General features: G+C 39.0%; 1 protein-coding gene across 11 annotated transcripts in view; it reads left to right on the top strand.

The window, feature by feature from the left end:
• The window catches only part of ATP8B4 (ATPase phospholipid transporting 8B4 (putative)), a 314,125-nt gene that overhangs the window by 90,560 nt on the left and 202,886 nt on the right, over window positions 1-20,679 (top strand). For all 11 annotated transcript variants that reach the window (XR_007727270.1, XM_050797123.1, XM_050797120.1 and 8 more), the window contains one exon: window positions 4,087-4,145. Coding sequence is in view for 10 of the 11 variants with exons in the window: in XM_050797123.1 (XP_050653080.1) it covers window positions 4,089-4,145 (57 nt within the window). In the remaining variant the exon portion in view is untranslated. The remainder of the gene's footprint in view (window positions 1-4,086; window positions 4,146-20,679) is intronic.

The raw sequence follows: 20,679 nt of genomic DNA, 5'->3' as shown, positions 1-20,679 counted from the left end.
CTATTCAGGAGGTTGTGGTGAGAGGACTTTTTGAACCCAGGGATTCGAGACTGCAGTGACACTCAGCCTGGGTGACAGAGTGGTATGCAGTGGCACAATCTCAAAAAAGAAAAAAGTATCTCTAAAAAACCCTATATATCTATGTATATATATTCAAGGCACTAATTAGAATTAAAAAGAAAAACCAATCCCCCTATTCTACCTGTATTCAGCATTATTTCTTCTTGTTGAATCCCTCTTTTTTGTGCTCTTGGTTTTTCTCAGCTGCCACTGATTTGTATTTATAAATAAAGGACTAGATAGATTAGTGCCATTGCAAGGGTCTTTTTCTCTGCCAGGCCTCTCCTTTGAACAGGAGTGAGCAGCCTGCTGACAGAGGCTTTTCTGTGGGTTAGTCAGGCAGTCTGGCAAATCCCACAATGGCCTCAGTCAGGCAAGCTTTACTAGGGGCCAAGTTGGCTATACCTGCTGTACAGTGGCAGAGCTCTTCCTTCTCAGCCTGAATACCCACCCTTGGTTTCCCCCCCGATGTGTTGCCTACTCTCTTTGTGGGTAAAGCAGGGTGTGGGAGATCTCAATTGGTTCAGTTATTTTTTTAAATTACTCTGAGGTGGTAATATTATTTATCATCAAATGGAGACACTTTTGAGAATGAAAGGGGAACCTATCAATTATTTTAACAAGGTAATAGGCATAATCTGGGCCTGTCACCCTGTCCATAACATACTCTCAATCTTCGTATTTACCAACTCTGAATTTAGAGCTCTCTGGGCTCACTGGGAAGATTACTCTTCTAATTCTTTTGGCTAGAGTTACTTCTGTCTTTTTTTCCCCAGTCAAAATGATCTCATCTGCTTTCTATTTTATTCTCTAGGCTTTCTTCAAAATTTTTGAACCTCTGCTAGCCACTACTCTTGTTTTCCAGCACTGTTGTGTTTTTAATTTAAAAACATGTTTTCTGTAATTTCAGTGGGACCTGAGAAAGAAGGGAGGAAAAAGACATACTCAACTGGCCATCTTAAACCAGAAGCTCTTTTATCTCTTTTAGTCCGCTTTAAACTTGCTGGTTTACTATATATTGCCTTATATATTGCCTTACTCCTTTTTGGAGGTGGACACATTCAGTGATAATTGTGCAGGTGTGAGCTCACACTGGTAGATCATCAACCCCTTGGTGACTAGTTTCCTTTCATTCCTCTTACATATGGAAGGATCCCATGATGCCTATGAAGTATCAGGCATTAGTTCATTGAACCTCTAAGCCATTCTCACTGGGAATAGTTATGGGGAATTTGTTTTCAGCTTTCTGTTTTTCCAGGATGTGACTTATTGCCAAAAGGTCTTTATATCCCCTCATACACTATGGTAGCACAGAGAAGAAAGGAAATTCCTACAAAGATAATTCAGGTGTAGCATAGTCAGGTTAAAGACAGAAAACCGTAGGGATTTAGAACCAAAGCCTGTATTTTTCAGAACTTAATGAAGGGATGCTAAATTTTCTGCCAGAATTAATCCAGGAAGACTTAGTTCAGAAAGATGATAATTAATAGAAGTAACAGAGGCAACAATTCAGACTTACTAAGAAGGATTTAGAAGGAAAAGTGGGCTTCTTGGCTGCAATCAGGTTTTGTGGGACAAGAGCAATTTGGATACCTGAAAGAAGATCCAAACTGACCTACCATAGAAACTGCTTGGCTGCTTTGGGAATGGGCTAGTCCCTATCCCTGTGGAGTGTGGTTACATGGAGATGCTGGGCAGGATGGTTTCTTTTTTTTCTTTTTTGTTTTGAGACGGAGTCTTGCTCTGTCACCAGGCTGGAGTGCAGTGACACAATCTCGGCTCACTACAACCTCTGCCTCCCAGATTCAAGCGATTCTCCTGCCTCAGCCTCCTGTGTAGCTGGGACTACAGGCACGTGCCACCATACCCAGCTAATTTTTGTATTTTTAGTAGAGATGGGGTTTCACCATGTTGGCCAGGGTGGTCTTGATCCCTTGACCTCGTGATCCACCTGCCTCAGCCTCCCAAAGTGCTAGGATTACAGGCGTGAACCACTACACCCAGCCCAGGATAATTTCTATGTGGCTCACAGAGTCAAGATTCTGGTGTTTGGAGTGGGTAAAATTGGGTAGAGAACTATAGAATTCTACTGTTGGATGTGCTTCATATAAATGTGAAATTTTAGAAGGATCATCATCTGAATGTATATGAACTAAGCTAAACCTAATTAATATATAATTAGTATATCTGATTTTTGTTTTGTTGCTATAATCTATAAATTACATGCAGCATACCAGTGGTCCAGGTTAACCTTTTGCCATGCAGAAGGAGCTCTCGCTCCTACCATCCCAGTAACATTTTTTGCTTTCCTGACAGCAATTTTACTACTTCTGGGTTATGGTGGTGTTATATAAATAAATTATCTAGCTTTTTAAGCATTTAGGTTCCCTCACCCTTCAAAGTACCACTTTGGGATTTGATGTTTTAAGTCTTTGTTGGGGCATCAGCAAGAAAGAGAGGATGGTGCTTTTTAGCCAGGGTTTGAAATGTTTTCTTCAGGTGGGTGAGTGGTTGAGAGGTTGCTTTCTGGTGGGTTCTGGATTTCAAAGTTACAGGTTAGGAGCAAGCCCATTCAGGTATCATCAACTATTGATGTCAGTCCAATATTATTCTTATCAGCAATTAGTTGAGCCATACTAGAAAACAGGAACTATCACAGGGAACTGGCTTTATTAGATAGGCAAGAAGGAAACCATGCAGGTGGTTACTGGACAGACAAAACACCCTACAAATGGTAGAAACCCAGTCATAACCAAAGACAGGGTGTCATTTGTCAGGGGCAGTCTTTAGAGGTGACCTTCAGTCTTGGGAGTTGAACTACCAGGGCTACAGAGAGATACCAGGGCTACAGAGAGATTTTTTTGGAAAAAATTTGTTCTTACAATTCATGGTGGGTGCTAAAATATATTCCTTCCTTCCTTCTCTCCCTCTTCATCTCCCTCATTTTCCTCGTCTCCCTTCTGCTTCCAAATCTTCTTTTCACTTTCCTTTTGCTCTTCCCTGCTCCATCCCCAACATGTGTCTCCAAGTTACTTTCCACCATGCAGTCTCCTTTATCTCTCTGGTTGTAAGTGCCTTCTCCAAACTCAGACTCTTACTGCAGTCCCTCCACCTTTTACCACCTGTCACCTACCCAGTTGGAGAATTATGGGATTAAGGGAATTTAATGGTGAGAGGGTCAAGTCACTCGCCATGAGAGTCCAGCATTGACATCTGGTGGTTACCTTGCTGACTCTTTTCTCATAGCTTTCATCATTCCATCCTAAATCTTCGGTCAACTCTGGAAGTAACTCTTCAGTAAACATGGAGCAAGAATTTGCTACCCTTACTACAAAAATTGTTCTGCTAGTGTTTCTGGGGCACTGTCTTTTCTTGCCCTCTGCAAATTTTTATTCTGCACTGTTATAATCTTTGGATTTATTGTCCTTTTTATATTGTTATTTGTACTGGTGTTTGTGTTTGCTTTCAGAAGAGATTTTATTCTTTGGTCACTTCCAGCTAAGGGCAGGTCTCAGTTTCCTGATTATGTGTCATTCTTCTTAATATGCCTGGGCTGCTTACAAATATCACCTTTGGTTCTATGACCATAAAGTCAGTGACCTCACTGGCCACTTCTGTATGGTTTTATTTGGCTATGTTATATTTTGTGACTTTGTAGCAAAAAACCTCACAAAACATTCCTTGTCAGGATGCATTTGACTTTGTCAGCTCCTTCTCTTAGGAACCACTTGAAGTTAAGAGAAAGGGTCTTTGCGGTGCTGGAGGGACACAGAAATTGGAGACACATAATGTTTTGCTTTATGGTTGGCATCAGGAGGACAATGAGAAACATTGTAGCTTTCCATTTTGTGACTTTCCAACACATGTTCCAACATGTACACTGGAAAAAGCCAATGCCCTTCAAATTTGAAAGAAAAGAATTCTTGCAACCTTAACAACAAAGCAACCTAAGTGATGTTGTTTTAATGAGTTATTTGTTTCTGTGGGCCTACAATTTAATTTCATACCTGATTTCTCTCTCTTTAGAAATGGAACGGATAGTGAAAGCCAATGACCGTGAATATAATGAAAAGTTCCAGTATGCGGTGAGTAAAACACACATAACACATGCATACTGGAATAGGTCTTATCTAAAGACAGTGGGATGCATGTCTTCTAGAACTGTATGACTTCACCAAAAACTTTATTCATTGGACCATTTTAACAGCAAGGTGCCATATGTTTCCATAAATACAGATCTTAGTAATGTTTACAAACTAGTTATTTCCCACTAAGAGTAGTTGGCATGCTTATTGTCATGGGAAGATGATAAAATCTCTTCTTTCTCAAGAATTGATGTTTAGCTCAATTTGGTACCCATCTGGTTAGTAGAATACATAGGAATAATATGAAAATGGACCTTTTTTGTAGCACTTGGGGATGGATGGAGTGACGTTAGCTGGTGGTTGATGAATGGCATTTGAGGGATTTTCTCTAAGCAACTCAGGCTGAATGTGGAAAAATATATGTAAGATAAAGTTCCACTCCCACCATTCTGGAAGACAGTGTGGCAATTCCTCAAGGATCTAGAACCAAAATACTCTTTGACCCAGCAATCCCATTACTGGGTATATACCCAAAGGATTCTAAATCATTCTACTATAAAGACACATGCACATGTGTGTTTATTGCAGTACTGTTCACAATAGCAAAGACTTGGAACCAACCCAAATGCCCATCATTTGACTGGTTGAAGAAAATGTGGCACATATACACCATGGAATACTATGCAGCCATAAAAAAGAATGAGTTCATGTCCTTTGCAGGGATATGGATGAAGCTGGAAACCATCATTCTCAGCAAACTAAAACAGGAACAGAAAACCAAACACTGCATGTTCTCACTCTTAAGTGGGAGTTGAACAATGAGAACACAGGGACACAGGGAGGGGAACATCACGTAGCAGAGCCTGTCGGGGGCTAGGGAGCTAGGGGAGGGATAGCATTAGGGGAAATTCCTAATGTAGATAATGGGCTGATGGGTGCAGCAAACCACTGTGGCACGTGTATACCTGTGTAACAAACCTGCACATTCTACACATGTCCCAGAAGTTAAATAAATATATATACACACACACACACATATATATATAAAATATATACAAATATATATATATATGAGGCTGGACTGGGTGTGGTGGCTCACACCTGTAATCCCAACACTTTGCGAGGCCCAGGTGGACAGATCACAAGGTCAGGAGTTCAAGACCAGCCTGGCCAATATGGTGAAACCCTGTCTCTATTAAAAATACAAAAGTTAGCTGGGCATGGTGGTGGGCACCTGTAGTCCCAGCTACTCGGAAGGCTGAGCTTGGAGAATCACTTGAACCCAGGAGGTGGAGGTTGCAGCGAGCCGAGATTGTATCACTGCACTCCAGCCTGGGCAACAGAGGGAGACTCCATCTCAAAAAAAAAAAAAAAAAAAAAAAAAAAAAAAAAAAAAAAAAAGAACAGATAAAGTTCCCAGGTCCTGAGTGATTGTATTTACAGAATGATTACATGTGCGGGCTTTAGGCTTGTACTGAACAGTTTATTTTAAGTGAGGATATTTTTCATTGACGTAAGGAATATTTATTGAATGTCTACTAAGTGACTGGCACTGTCTTAGGCTACAGTAGTGAACAACTTCATGAATTACATCATGGGCCTTCATAAAGTTGTTATTCTTCTGTGACTCTATCTAAGTTGCTACCTGGAATCTTTTATAAGCTCAAAGATAGATAACTGGTAGAGTTGTTTCTGTAGGTGATATGTGGCCTGTAAGACCTGTTATATGATTGCGTTTACTAGCACATTTAATGAAAGAAAGTCTCAATTCAAAGAGGGGTTTGATGGCTATTAAAGCATAGAAATATGAGAGTCCCAGGGGCAAACTTTGGCAGTGTCCATTAGGCACCAGCTAGAGGAGAGAGAATGTTGGTCAATGGAGTTTTTTGTGTGTTGTTCCTATTGGCAGATCTTTCCCATATATGGAGATGGGTGCGTTGGGCTATTATAAGTTGATTAATTATTAATTAATCAATTATTAATTGATTAATTAACATTAATATGTATTAATATTTAGGAGAAGTAGCTAAAATTTCTCTTTTTTCATGCTGTGCTGGTCATGCAAACTTGTGTTTATAATTTGATTTTCAATGTAGGTTTCCCTGTAGTAATTCAATATGCCATCTTCATGACAGATTTCTCATTGTAGAACAGTATACTGACACACTCTGATTTTATTCATCAATCTTGTAAGCTTGGTTAAAGTAAGTCTGCTCTTGAGACAAGAAATCCTTCTCAGGAGGCTGAGAAACATGCTTCTTAGCTTGGGAGAGGGAGGGGCTATAATTCCCCAAGGTGACAAATGTCACTCTGTATGGCCTCCTGACATATGGTCATTCAGCCCTCCTGGTGAACACCAGACTTGGCCCCATGCCTTTCCATCCATTCTACAGCCAGTCCTTTAACTGTAGAGAATGACCTCTGAAAGTCTTGACCATCAAGTCCCAAATCAGAGAACTAGATACATTTATATTTAAGACCTTGAGAAAAATACCCAGTAATAACTAATCTGCTCTGGGATAATTATGCATTTAAGTACTTGGCTTCATTTACTTGTTTTCCAATATATAACAAGTATTTTCCTTCTGTGAGTCGTAACCCTATAAGGAAAGCCTTATTATGTTTGTGCCTTGTAAAATGGTATGCTCTTTTCAATTTGCAATTATTTTTGCTTAATTAATGGAATATTGCAGACTCACAGAGAAGCATGGGGAATAACAACATACCATTTGCCTACCACCCATATTGAATAGATGTTAACAATTTGCCATTGCTTCAGATCTTTCTTTCTTTTAAAAGTCATAAAATGCTAATGATATAGACATGATTTTCTCTTGAGCTTTCATGATATTGAACAAAAGCATGCACATGTGTGGCTGTGACTGTTTTCTGTTGGGTTTTCCTAATAATGACGAGGCAGTAGAAGAGTACCCCGTGGCCACAGCAGATTGAACAAGGTAGCTCTATCTCTGAGTTAAAACATACCAAGATGGGCTGGGCGCGGTGACTCACGCCTGTAATCCCAGCACTTCGGGAGGCCGAGGTGGGTGGATCACAAGGTCAGGAGTTCAAGACCAGCCTGGCCAATATGGTGAAACCCTGTCTATACTAAAAATATGAAAATTAGCCAGATGTGGTGGTGTGTGCCTATAGTCCCAGCTACACAGGAGGTTGAGGCAGAAGAATTGTTTGAACCCTGAAGGTGGAGGTTGCAGTGAGCCAAGACTGTGCCACTGCTCTCCAGCCTGGTGACAGAGTGAGACTCCGTGTCAAAACAAAACAAAACAAAACAAAACAAAAAAAACAAAAAACCGAGATAAAAACAAAATCCACTATGGAGTGGCAAAACTAAGAGTGACAGCAAAAGTGGAGAAAGAAAAGCTACAGAGCAGAGAGGGGCACAGATATCCCAGAATAAAGGACTTCCATTGTGGCTTACAGGAAATGAGTTCCTGCCATGCTTCTAGAAGGAGCATGGGACCCCCCACTACACCTAGGTGGTGTTGCCTTGATTCGGGAACACCCAAAAGGCTGACTGGCTGTGCAGTCAGAGGGCTGCGGAGCCTCTCTCAGCTTCAGTCTATTCTGCTGTATGTTGGGGATAATCAAAGCACCTATTTAATGCAGTTATTGTAAGGAATAAAGTAGAATAAAATACGACAACCCTGTGAGCTAGTCTAAGTAGAGCTGGGATTGGAACCTATGCCTATCTGATTTTAAGCTTTTTTTTTTTTCTTTAAAACCGCTAAATGGAATATCCTTTTAAGAAAGGCAGCGTTCTGGTGTCTTTTGCTCAGTCTTGCCCAGCTTTAAAGAATATCACTCCAAATGGAAATGGATTTGGAGACATATCCCAGGGAGAATGTTCATAATAATTAATAAAGATAGTGATCATGATAGCTTAAAACAGGTAGGGCTCACCATATGAAAGGCATGGTTCTAAGCACTGTACTATATTAAACTTATTTAATCTTATAACTAGTCCTTGAAGTACTCTTATTTCTTACTTTTTAATTATATTTTTTAAATATATGAAAACATTAAGCCATTGAGATCTCACTTAAGTGACTTGCTCAGGGTCACACAGATAATAGCTCACATTTGTACAGCTTGAACCCAGCTGTGTACCAGGTACTTTGAACATATTTCAATCTTCCACAAAACCCACTGAGATGAAGATGGGGCTCCATTTAGTAACTTGTCTAAGTCATGCAACTAAAAGGTAGCAAAGCTGGAATTTTTTAAAAAATTATACTTTAAGTTCTAGGGTACATGTGTAAAACGTGCAGGTTTGTTACATATGTACACTTGTGCCACATTGGTGTGCTGCACCCATTAACTCATCATTTACATTAGGTATATCTCCTAATGCTATCCCTCCCCGCTCCCCACACCCCACGACAGGCCCTGGTGTGTGATGTTCCCTGCTCTGTGTCCAAGTGTTCTCATTGTTTAATTCCCACCGATGAGTGAGAACATGCGGTGTTTGGTTTTCTGTCCTTGCGATAGTTTGCTGAGAATGATGATTTCCAGCAAAACTGGAATTCTAATGCAGATTGGCCAGATTCTAAAACCTATATTTTTTTTCATGATGTCATGTGGCTCTTTTGAGCAATCTTGGAAAACAAACAAAATACAAACAAAACAAAAAACCAATCAACCAAACAACAACAAAACAAAACAAACCCCAATTACTTTGCCTTTCCTCACATAAATACTGGTAAAGTTCTTATATTCTAAAGACAAAGGTATATCAAGGAGATACACAATTTTACAATGTGAGGCTAAGCATGACCTTAAATATTACCCCGGGCTTTTGTAGGTAAGAATTTTACACAATTTTACAATGTGAGGCTAAGCATGACCTTAAATATTACCCCGGGCTTTTGTAGGTAAGAATTTAGGAGAAAAATTTACAGATAGCTCTGATAAGTTGTGCGATTTCCAGAAACATTAAACCCGGCCAACCAAACTTTTTTCCTGGAGGGCTGGCAGAAGATACCTCAATACCTCGAGAACCTTCATTTATCAACAAACTCTAAAGCTGCAAATCACATTTTAGGACATAGCACAGGCTTAAAAATGATCAAAAGCACTTTTGAGAAATAAAAGGTTTAGGACATAAAAGATAAGGTTAATGATTCTAAGTCAAATTAATATGTAAATTAGACATGGTATTGTGAGAACTGGAAGGTAAAAACATCAAATTACAAGAGGGATTTAGACTGCCAAAATGTGTAAGACAAAATGGGATTGAAGAGGGAGAGTGAGCCAAGTGCTAGAATTATAATTCTCATTAGAAGGGAGTTCAATGTTTTCTTGGTTAATAAAAGGAATGAATAATAGAAGTAGAAAACAGCTATATTAAAATATGTTAATGTTAATAATGGTTAAAAGAAAAATTGTGAGTGAGTCAAACAGACTCACTCCTGTTAAAAGGATTTCAGAGTGAATGGTAGAAGTGATGAAAACAGTTGAAGTTGTATTAAAATGTATTAATGTTAAAAGATGTCAGAAAAAGTGTTAGCTTAATTATAGCTATTTTCTGATTTTGTTTGAAAGTTCAAAAAAAAAAATGATGGAAAGCACTGGTTCCCATTGATTCTTGTTCTCTCACTCTCTGTCACATAGGCCCAGGCATGATCTATCCCCATTCAATTCTCTTGAACTTTAACAGAATTTGAGAAGGGAGATGAACTCATTTGAGTGATGAGGAACTTATCCTGCCTCAAACTCAGAAACTTCAGTAAAGCCAAAACACTTAATAAATTTTATCTGAATATATTTAATGCACAAAGGTAGATGGGCAGTTTTCAAAGGATTTTTTTCCTGAGTGGAATTATTGATCCCGTTTAGGAAGTGCATAGGCTTATGTAAATTGATGAAGATTTAACCAGTAGTTTTCATGCTTAGAAAGAAAGAGTCCCACCTAAAAATTATGATTCTAATGCTATAATTTATTCCTAGAATCTGAAAACGCCTTGTTGATATCCTAGTTATTGGATGAAATCTATTGCTGCTCTCATGATGTTTTGTGGTTGGTAAAACAATGCCCATTTGGATTTTCCAAAGTGTTCGTTCAGTGCAGCCATATGGTTGAGTGCCTCCGACTCCCAGCAGCCAGTGCCACAATCACACCACTAAGGCTCCCTGCAGCATGAATTCCTTGTATTTCCCTCCCGCCCATTTATACAGGACTTTGTACGTTTCCACAGTCAGCAAACTTCTCTCTCCTCTTAACTCAGAATCTAAGTGGTTGAGAGCAGAGTAGAAAAACATGGTTCACCATCATTCTCAGTGTGTGAGCCGAGATGGTCACTGGGCCTCTTTAGGCCCATGTCATAATAATGTATCTGTGTTTCTCTGAGAAAAGACTGGCTTAACAGGAAAATTTCCTGTTCCTGTGTGTGGGGTGCATAGACCATTCATTGTCCCCTTTTATGTAATAGAAATAAAAATAATTTTCAAAATTTAATATTCACAACATACCTGCTCTATACCTAACAACATGTATGTTTGTTGCCTTTTCCTCATTTATTTTCCAAAGAATGTGTGAGGCAACGTGCAAAAAGCATATAAAGTTCAAAGGGATAACAATACATGAAGAAGCTAGTGTAGGCAGAGTATGTTTAGGTGGGCCCCAAAGTGCATGCTACAGGACCTGCCTGCTTAGACTAGCAGTGTGTTGAGTGCTACTGGAGCTATTAAGAAAGGGGGTACAGGCCGGGCATGGTGACTCACGCCTGTAATCCCAGCACTATGGGAGGCTGAGGCTGGCGGATCATGAGGTCAGGAGATTGGGACCATCCTGGCTAGCACGGTGAAACCCCATCTCTACTAAAAATACAAAAAATTAGCTGGGCGTGGTGGCGGGCGCCTGTGGTTCCAGCTGCTTGGGAGGCTGAGGCAGGAGAATGGTGTGAACCCAGGAGGCGGAGCTTGCAGTGAGTGGAGATTGTGCCATTGCACTCTGGCGACAGAGCGAGACTCCGTCTCCAAAAAAAAAAAAAAAAAAGAAAAAGAAAAAAGAAGAAAGGGGGTACAAATTCTGCTTTCTACTTTCAAGGAGCAAATATAGTCTCCTCAGTAAGAGAAGCACACTAGAATGAAACTAATAATAGTTAAGAATGAAAAGGTGCTGCAAAATTCTAATTTTGTGATGTGGCCTGTAAATGCTAGGGAAAGGAGAGCTCAAAGTACGTGAAAATGTTTGAGGAAGTTTTGCCAGAGGGAATGGGAAATGATTCCTGCCTTGTTTGTTTGTTTGTACCACCAGTGTTAGCAAGGAGAGGCAGGAGCCAAAGCCTGTAGTCGGACCTTAGACTACAGGCTAAGGGAGGTGAGAGAGTGTCATGAGGAATTATGGCTTGGGTAGGTGACACCATACTATTTAAAAGAAGAGTTTAAACATGAGGTAATTGGCTCTCAGGGGCTGGGGAGTCACAAAGTAAAAAGGGATTTTATTTGTCCTCCATATAAAATAGGCCAAATCCCCAAATGGAAATGGCCAGGTTAATATGGAACAGAAGTTGGGTGTGGTAGGAGCTGTAGACTTAGGAATATCAGCTGGAAGGATATTTGACTGTAAGTTAGGAGAGAAGTGGGGCTTGTTAAACAGTGAGGGAACTTGCTAAATGTGAGGTATGGGGTGGAAACTCAGTTTGTTAGAGAGTGGGAGGGAAAGAACTTAAGAAGGAGCAGAGGACAGCAAAGATTGAGGTGAACGAAGAGAGATCAGTGGAGGAAAGTGTTAAGGAAGGGAACGTCTCAGGAAAGAGGGAGTGGTGAACAGGTCTAATGGTAGGTGCCTATGAGGTTGAGAACTAAGGGAAAGCATCTTTAATAGAAGGAAGTAACTGGAGAACCTCAAGAAAGCAGTTTTAATTTTTTAAGAAAGTTGAGGTTTGACTATCATTCTCAGCAAACTATCGTAAGAACAGAAAACCAAACACCGCATGTTCTCACTCATAGGTGGGAATTGAACAATGAGAACACTTGGATACAGGAAGGGGAACATTACACACCGGGTCCTATTGTGGGGGGGGGGGGGGATAGCATTAGGAGATACACCTAATGTAAATGATGAGTTAATGGGTGCAGCACACCAACATGGCACATGTATACATGTGTAACAAACCTGCATGTTGTGCACGTGTACCCTAGAACTTAAAGTATAATAAAAAAGAAAAAAAAAGAATGAAATAATCGGAAAAAAAATCAAAATGCAGGTTTGCTTTAAAACATGAAATTCAGCTGCTGTTACTGTCCTATATTATCACCCTAACTTGGTATTGGGATTGGCTTTATGTAAACCTTGATTATGAAGAATAAAATCTTCAAAGAAAAAAAAAAAGTTGAGGTTTGAAAGTCAGAGGGCAGGAAAAAACTGTAAAAAAAGAGGGAGTTGGGTAGAGCTAATTCAATTAATAGCTTGCAATAAAGAGAAGAGAAGCAGTGTAAAAGCTTTCAGGCTCACTGAAATTTGGTCAACTATTTTTTAAATCAATCTTTTCACATATTTTGGCTTTTCAGATATGTATTTAAAATCCATGGAAAGATAAAACTCTGTGAATATTTTCTTTGGGGGACTCTTGGGATGTCACAGTGTTGAAACACATCCCCAGACTGATGGGACATTTGAGTCTGTATTCTTCTTGAGCAGCATAGCTGTACTGCCCACATGATGTGGATCCTCATCTATAGGCCTGATGACCGGATGCACCAACTAAAGAGTACAGGTGATGACAAGCAGTGTGACAAGTTGGAATTAGTCATGGAAAGCACCAGTAACTTGCATTTGTTATGGGTTTCTGGTTGTTAGTTGTTGCTTTTTTGTATTGGGGCCTCACCATAGTAACAGTGGCTTTTTAGCAAACATTGAAAATGGCTTCTGTTTTGTGTGCTGTTAATATCTGTGCATGTTATTCTAAGTTTGACATGGCAAAGGTTTTAATTTTTTCTTTATAAATAATTTACTTGTAGGAGAAAAGATATTTGTTGGATATGTCTCAAATTCATTTTCTTTCTGGATTCAAGAGCATGAAAGCATAAATTTTTTTAATCTTTTTGAGATCTGATTTGTTTAAATAGTGTTATTCTTTGGCTAAGCTTTCGTCTGATTTCTTGTTGCCCTAATTTAGTTTGCCTGTTTTAATCTTTTTTTTTTTTTTTTCTGGCCTCTGAATTTCTATTCCTAAATGTTCTAAAATGGCGCATTAAAGTAATTAAATAATCTAGGTAAGTTCTCTGAGGTATTTGTTTGTTATTTACCTGTTCCAGGCTTGAGATAATTTCATAAACTAGTTCCCATTCTATCTGCTTTGAGAAGTAAATTTTAAGTAAAAAAAATACAGATTTGGCTTATTTATTTGTTTTTACTTTTACTTTCTTCACTGCAATGTTACAAAACTGAAAAGTATACAAGCAATACGTAACTGGAATTGTAAGAATTAAAATAAGCAATTTTTGATCATAGAATTTTGCTCTATTATAGCTTGGCTATAATGGAATAAATGTAAGATTGAAAAATGAAAAGATGACATAGAAAGAAGAGTAAGTTACTTGTGAAGAAGGAACTATAAATGCAGTTTCCTTTGCTGGCAAATAGTTCATGAAAATAATCCATAAATCAACTGTGTGGATGAAATTGGGCAAGTTTAGTAACAATTGAGAGGTTAACGGAAAAACCACGAACCCCAACGGTTTCAAAGTGGTTTTTATCTTGTTTTGCAATCTTCTTTACTGGACCAAATTGTCTGGTTCTGGGAATCATATTGCTAAAAGATGGTAACAATCATATTGTACATTTTGTTGTTGAAAGGTCAAATGATTTATGTAACAAGGTAGTCTTACATTCACGTCCACTATTATGAAACTAGTGCCCAGATTACTGTCACATTTTAGACCTGACTTTCTATGTAGTTTCTTTTTTTTGACAAATAAAAATTATATATATTTATAGCACACAACGTGATGTTTTGAAATATGTATAAATTACAAAATGGCTATATCGAGCTGATTAACATATGCCTTGTCTCACATAACTTATTATTTTTTTGTGTGATGGGAACACTTAAAATCTGCTCTCATAGCAATTATCAAGTGATATGATTTGGATCTGTGTTCCCACCAAATCTCATGTCGAATTGTAATCACTAGTGTTGGAGGTGGGGCGTAGTAAAGGTGACTGGATTATGAGGATGAAGTTCTCATGAGTGGGTTAGCACCATCCCCTCGGTGTTGTTCTCTTGATAGTAGGAGTGAGTTATCCTGAGATCTGGTTGTTTAAAAGTGTGTAACACCTCCTCCCTCTCTCTTTTGCTCCTGCTTCAACCATGTAAGATGTGCCTGCTTCCCCTTTGCCTTCTGCCATAGTTGAAAGTTTCTTGAGGCTTCCCCGGAAGCAGAAGCCTCTGTGCTTCCTGTACAGCCTGCAGAACCATGAGCCAATTAAACCTCTTGTCTTTATAAATTACCAGTCTCAGGTATTTTGTTACGGTAGCATGAGAACAGACTAATACATCAAGTATACAATTTGCAGGTTTATTTCAAAAGTAAGCTACTTAGGCATTAAACTTGAAAATACTTTAATACTTTAAAAATGATCCAAGACTTGGGCTATATATGTGTCAATAAATCTATGCCTATTGCATGAATGTGTGCACAGGGGTAAGGCTGTAGTTGTGAGGAAGTATATACAGTTTTGTAAGAATGTTTTTGCTTGAATAATGAAAGACTATTCTCAGAGGAATTAAGCAGAGGACAGCAATCAGAGTCACATGCCGAGATGGGTGATCTAAAGCTCTGGCTCCTGATACCCTTGACTTGGTGTCTCTAGCAGTCCTGATTGTATTGGGTTTTATGTGTGCTCCTTGGTTGACAATTCACATCATTACAGATGTGGCTGTTCAGGTGTCATCTAGGTATGTAATAGATGGTGACATCATTGTGTCCCAATTGTCCAAAAGTTTAGGGAAGAAGGGCTTTTTTTTTTTTTTATACAAAAGGAAAAACCTGATTTCTTAGGTACTGCAAGGAAATTAGCCTAACTATAATACACTGTGGAATTTCAGTGTGGAATTATCCTTTAAAGCTTTTCCATTCAACTCTCTTTACAGAATTCTAACCAACTCCATATCCTGTCTGTGCTTATATCCCTCTAGAAGAGAGGACCTCATTACCTCCCCAAACAGCCTTTTCTGTGTTTGGGTAGTTTTAATCATTAGGTAATTTTTTCCATCAGTTGAACCAAATTGATATTCTCTTGCTTTATTTTCCATTGTTTCAGCTTTTCTTCAGAGACCAAAGCAGAGCAAACATGTCTTCTGTTTCATGCAATAACACTTCTGATATTTGTGTTTAAAATTATCAAACACGAATTCATTGAATAAACAGATCTCCAGGAAAATCACCTGCTATTCCTTTTCTATTCAAAGAGCCTCAGCTTTTCTGTAACTTCTTCAAGTGGGTTCCTCCAAAGTCAAACACAATAGTCTAGAATTTAGTTGACCATCTTGAAGTAGAGAAAGATGATTAATACAGTCTAAGACTGCACTGTCTTTTCAGTGACTGTTGAATCTATTAATCTCAAATTTATTTTTATTGTTAATGACAAGAACTGTGTCACATTTATCTCCATATCTTGCTTGTCATAGGGCTTGTTGGCACATAATAGACACTTACTCTGTCATTAAACTATTCCTTTTATTATCATATCTATGCGGACTTAGCATATCTCTGCATTGTCATTGATAGTTAAACAAATGAGTCAATTAAATCAGAGTTTTAGGGGTGGAGTCCAGGCATTTTTTTTTTTTTCTTACAGCTCCCCTAGTGATTCTAATGGGCAACCTGGATTAATCACTGATCTAAGTTAGTAATAAAAATACTGAGCACAACACAATTAAGAACATAGCCATGCATCTTATCACTAGAGACCTCCCTGTAGGTTGCTGTTGGGCCATTAATCATTACATCTTGTTTACTTAACTATTTCCAGTTTCTATAATGAACTGTCCTTGCTGGCAGCCCAATTTTTGTTTAATTATGTAGTAATATTGCTCTTTGTCTTAATAAGCAGAAAGGCTTTTTTTTTTTTTTTTTTTTTTAAAGACATCTATTATAGTAGTGGTTTAAATTACTTCTACATGTGTGGAAGCAGAAGGATAGAATGAATAACTGAACTTTGAAGATTCCTCCCCAAGTCATATCCCTGTGATTCTTGCAAACCACTTAGTACCATGTGTGATATTTCAAAGATTCTTGTAGACCCAATACCACAAAAACGCCATTGTCCTAAGAAAGACATTTTTGAGGTTAGAAGCACAAGTGAGCTGAACTTCTTTACAATGCTTTGCAGAAAAAGAAATGCTTTTCTAGGTGAGAAAATTAGCTAACAGAATATTTGATTTTTTTTCTCCCTTGCACTCTGATATGAGAAAATTAATAAACTGCATGTTGTGCTAAATAGTGTGAAAAATCTATATTTATGCAAGTGCCTATCTTCCTTTGGCAAAAGAACTTCTATAGGTTATGTACTGAAAATTATTGTGGTGCGTCATTAATTATGAAAAATTATATTAACTCATGTTATTTTCTCATAAGTGGAATTGTCTTCCTCTCATATATTATTTTGTATTTTTTCCAGTTGGGTTTATCAGCCATGTTGTCTTAGACTGTTCTTGCATTGCCGTAAAGAAGTACCTGAGACTGGGTAATTTATAAGAGGATTAATTGGCTTGGTTCTACAAGGCTGTACAGGAAGCACAGCAGCATCTGCTTCTGGGGAGGCTTCAGGAATCCTCCAATCATAGTAGAAGGTGAAGGGGGAACAGGCACATCACATAGTGAAAGTGGGAGCTAGAGAGTGAGTGGGAAGGTGACACACACTTTTAAATGACAAGATCTCACTAGAACTCACTATTGTAAGGACAGTACCAAGGGGGATGGTGCTAAGCCATTCCTGAGAAACCGCCCTCATGATCCAATTACCTCCCACTAGGCCCCACCTCCAACACTGGAGATTACATTTCAATATGAGACTTGGGTGGGGACATGCATCTAAACTATATCGCATGTATTGAGTAATTCTTGCTTATCACTTTGTTAAATGCTCTAGACACTTAAAAACGTATAAGGTCTCAGCCCTTCAGGAGCTCTTGGAATTTTGAGATCATTTCACACACATAAATGAAATAACAGTATAAGACATTACAAAGTTAAGTAATGTTAGCTTATAATAAACATTTTCACTGTATCTGGGTAAGGAAGACAATTTTCTAGGAAGAGATAAATGCATTTCTTAAAGTCGTTCACATTGGTAATAAAGGTCTTTCAAAGAGAGTGAAATAATGGTAAAATACCATGTTTCATTTAGGTAGTGTGAAGATGACCTGACTTGGCTTGAAAACTTCCCAATTTGCACTGTACTTTGAATCCCTGTCTGGATTTGGGGAACCATTTGGCTACTTAGAAAGTCATGTGCCAGTCACATTTAAGTAGATCTAAACCTAAACTGACTGAAGAAGATGATGAGCTCACTGAAAAGTACTTCCAGGGTATATTGGAATTGAATGCTTTAAATATGAAAAGCAGTTAATTTTTGTTGTTTCTTTAATTCAAATGTGAATTTTATATAGGCTTATTGAAATCAATAAGGTATTTTGACATTGGAATAGTTTTGAATTTATGTTTTGTCAACTAATAGTTATTACTAAATTCCTGAAACCATTCAGGGCCTACATGGTATTGCCTGTGCAAATGATGCCTGTGCATTTTGGGATGTACATTTTTTAAAAATAAGAATTTCTTTGATCCCTATTCCTTCTCCTTAGCCTGCTATGCCCCTCCTTGCTTCCACATACCTGTGGAATTTCCTCCATGGTTCCTTTGTTTTCCAACTTGGTGCTTGATCTGATCTTTTTATTTGCCAGAGCTTAAATTGAAAATGCAGGGAAAAATATCTGATTTTTCACTTATTTTTTTCCCCTTCCAATATACTTTTCTTAAAGGATTGAAAATGAAGTCTAGAAAAATATCTTTAGCTGAGTCAAAAGGGCACATCGTACTTCTAGCCTAAGTCCCGGAGTAAGGCATTTCAGTGTTTCACCTGTGACACTGATTCGACTCCATGGCCTACTGGGGGAATCCAGTACCTCCTAAGGTTCATAGTCTCTAGTGCAGGAATGGGACTCCCTTGGCTTTGTACTAATTTAACTTACATCAGCTTTTGAAAAAGCTGCATGCAACCTTTCCTATATCACAGCAATCTGTGCGTATCAAAACTCTTAGAGCTCTTTAATACTCTGCTTCTTGAAGTGTGGTCCACAGACAGACCAGCATCATTGGCCTCACCTAGAGCTTGTTAGAAATGCAGACTCTCGGCTGGGCGCGGTGGCTCACGCCTGTAATCCCAGCACTTTGGGAGGCCGAGGCGGGAGGATCATGAGGTCAGGAGATCGACACCATCCTGGCTAACACGGTGAAACCCCGTCTCTACTAAAAATACAAAAAATTAGCCAGGCATGGTGGTGGGCGCCTGTAGTCCCAGCTACTTCGGAGGCTGAGGCAGGAGAATGGCATGAACATGGGAGGCAGAGCTTGCAGTGAGCTGAGGTCAAGCCACTGCACTCCAGCCTGGGCAACAGAACGAGAGTCCATCTCAAAAAAAAAAAAAAAAAAAAAAAAAAAATGCAGACTCTCAGGCCCCACCAGAGAACTACAGGTGTATCACTGCATTTTAACAAAACCCCAAATGATTCATATACATATTTGAGTTTCAGAAGTTCTGAACTGATTCTTTCTTCTTATTTTAGTTAGTAGTGCCTGGAAGATTTTGGCAAAAGCAAAGAGGTGGTGGTGGGGGCAGGACGGGGAAAGTATGTAATTATCAAGCACAGTGCCAGGCACTTTACATGTATTATTTCATTTCATCTTCACAACAACTCTGCATGGTAGGTATTCCCGTGCATATTTACACGGGGGAAATGAAGGATTGGAGGAATTAAGAGAAAGGTCACTTAGTTGATAAAACATGGAATCACTTTTCAGATTCAGGACTCTGAGCCCTCACTTTTTCCTAAATATCTCTTGGGAAAATTGTGCTCACTCAAGTATTATGTAACTGGATTGTTGTTTCATTGTGGTGAATATGAGTAGATTTTTTGGGAAAAATATCTTCAAGAAGTTCTTGAAGCTTTTCTGAAACCGGGTTTGTGAGGAAGGTCTTTTTTCTTAACCTGTGTGTATTAAGTTTAAGGCTTGAGGTGATGTGTCTTGTCATATAAGTAGTTCCTTTCAGTACAGCATGTCTGCCTTCCCTCCTTCCTTACCTCCTTCCTTCCCTTCTTCCTTCCTAGTGGCAGCTTTTCTATAGTTCTGGAATCAGAAAATTTCCTAGAAACCCAGGGCATGCTGTGGGCCATGGCTCTGGCTCAGCCAAAGCAAGTGCCTTTTAGCCTTACTGGGTTTCAGTTTCCTTACTGAGGGCAACTCATTTTACAGTACTAGAAATGACAATTGTGGGAAGAGAATACCTAAAGCAGGCTTGATATCTTGTGGAGTTATAACAAGAAATATTAACCATTTGGGGAAAATCAGTTTCTAAAAAGGGGCTCAGGCCCCAGACCCCTAGGGTTTGCCTCCTCCAGCCCTTCAAGTCCCTTATCTCATTGATAGCACCCCTGGTGACCCTCAGAGGGAGGGATACAGGGCACAGTCATCTATCTATTCCTCTGACAAGCCTTCTGATTTTGTTCCTCCATACCCTCTGACTTCTCTGGCTTCTTCCTCCTCAAAAACTGACACACTTGCATAAGTGTCTGGATGAACTTTGTTTTCTAACCCTTATGCCAGATGGAGCGAATCAGGAAGAGGAACATGGATGAGGAATGCACTAGGGAAGAGGATTATGAAGGCAGTGAAATGAGATGGTGGAGGAGGTCCAGGAGCTGCAGCTAGAGCCATTCATTCATGGAACAGGGGAAAGGACCTGGTTTGCTTTGTTTCACAGTTTTGTACATTTACAATTATTCCTAGCTGGCCTTCCTAGTGATGCTCTGGTGGATCATTAACTATTAAACAACTAAGTCACACTGTTATTTGACCTGGAGCCTGGTACTTAGAGTTGTTCCCGTAGAAGTGGCTCAGTTGCAAATCAGTTCAGTGACTTAGAGGATCTGGCCTAGTGAGTTTTGATTGGAGACTCACTGTGCATCTTCTCACAGTGCAGCTCTTGCTCCGCTCAGCATCCACCTGGGCTTCTTATTGAATCTCCGTGTTGGTTCCTACAGAAGACAAATGCCTATTTTTGTATATGTAATCAGGGAACGTCATTGTCAGTCCCACAAAGCAAATTTATGATAGTCTTTATTTAACTCAGACTAGCTCAAGCATAACCTCAAATTTGGTGAAAATTCATCAAACCCATTGTGCATGATATAATCACAAAAATTAAAGAGTGGCACTTTATTCATAGATCATTATTGATATGTTTTAATGATAGAAGATGCTTTAAAACTCTTCTTTTCCCTGCCCT

This window comes from Macaca thibetana, chromosome 7 (assembly GCF_024542745.1).
Source record: "Macaca thibetana thibetana isolate TM-01 chromosome 7, ASM2454274v1, whole genome shotgun sequence".
In the NCBI taxonomy this organism is placed as follows: domain Eukaryota; kingdom Metazoa; phylum Chordata; class Mammalia; order Primates; family Cercopithecidae; genus Macaca; species Macaca thibetana.
This window is presented reverse-complemented; position numbering and strand designations above follow the sequence as displayed.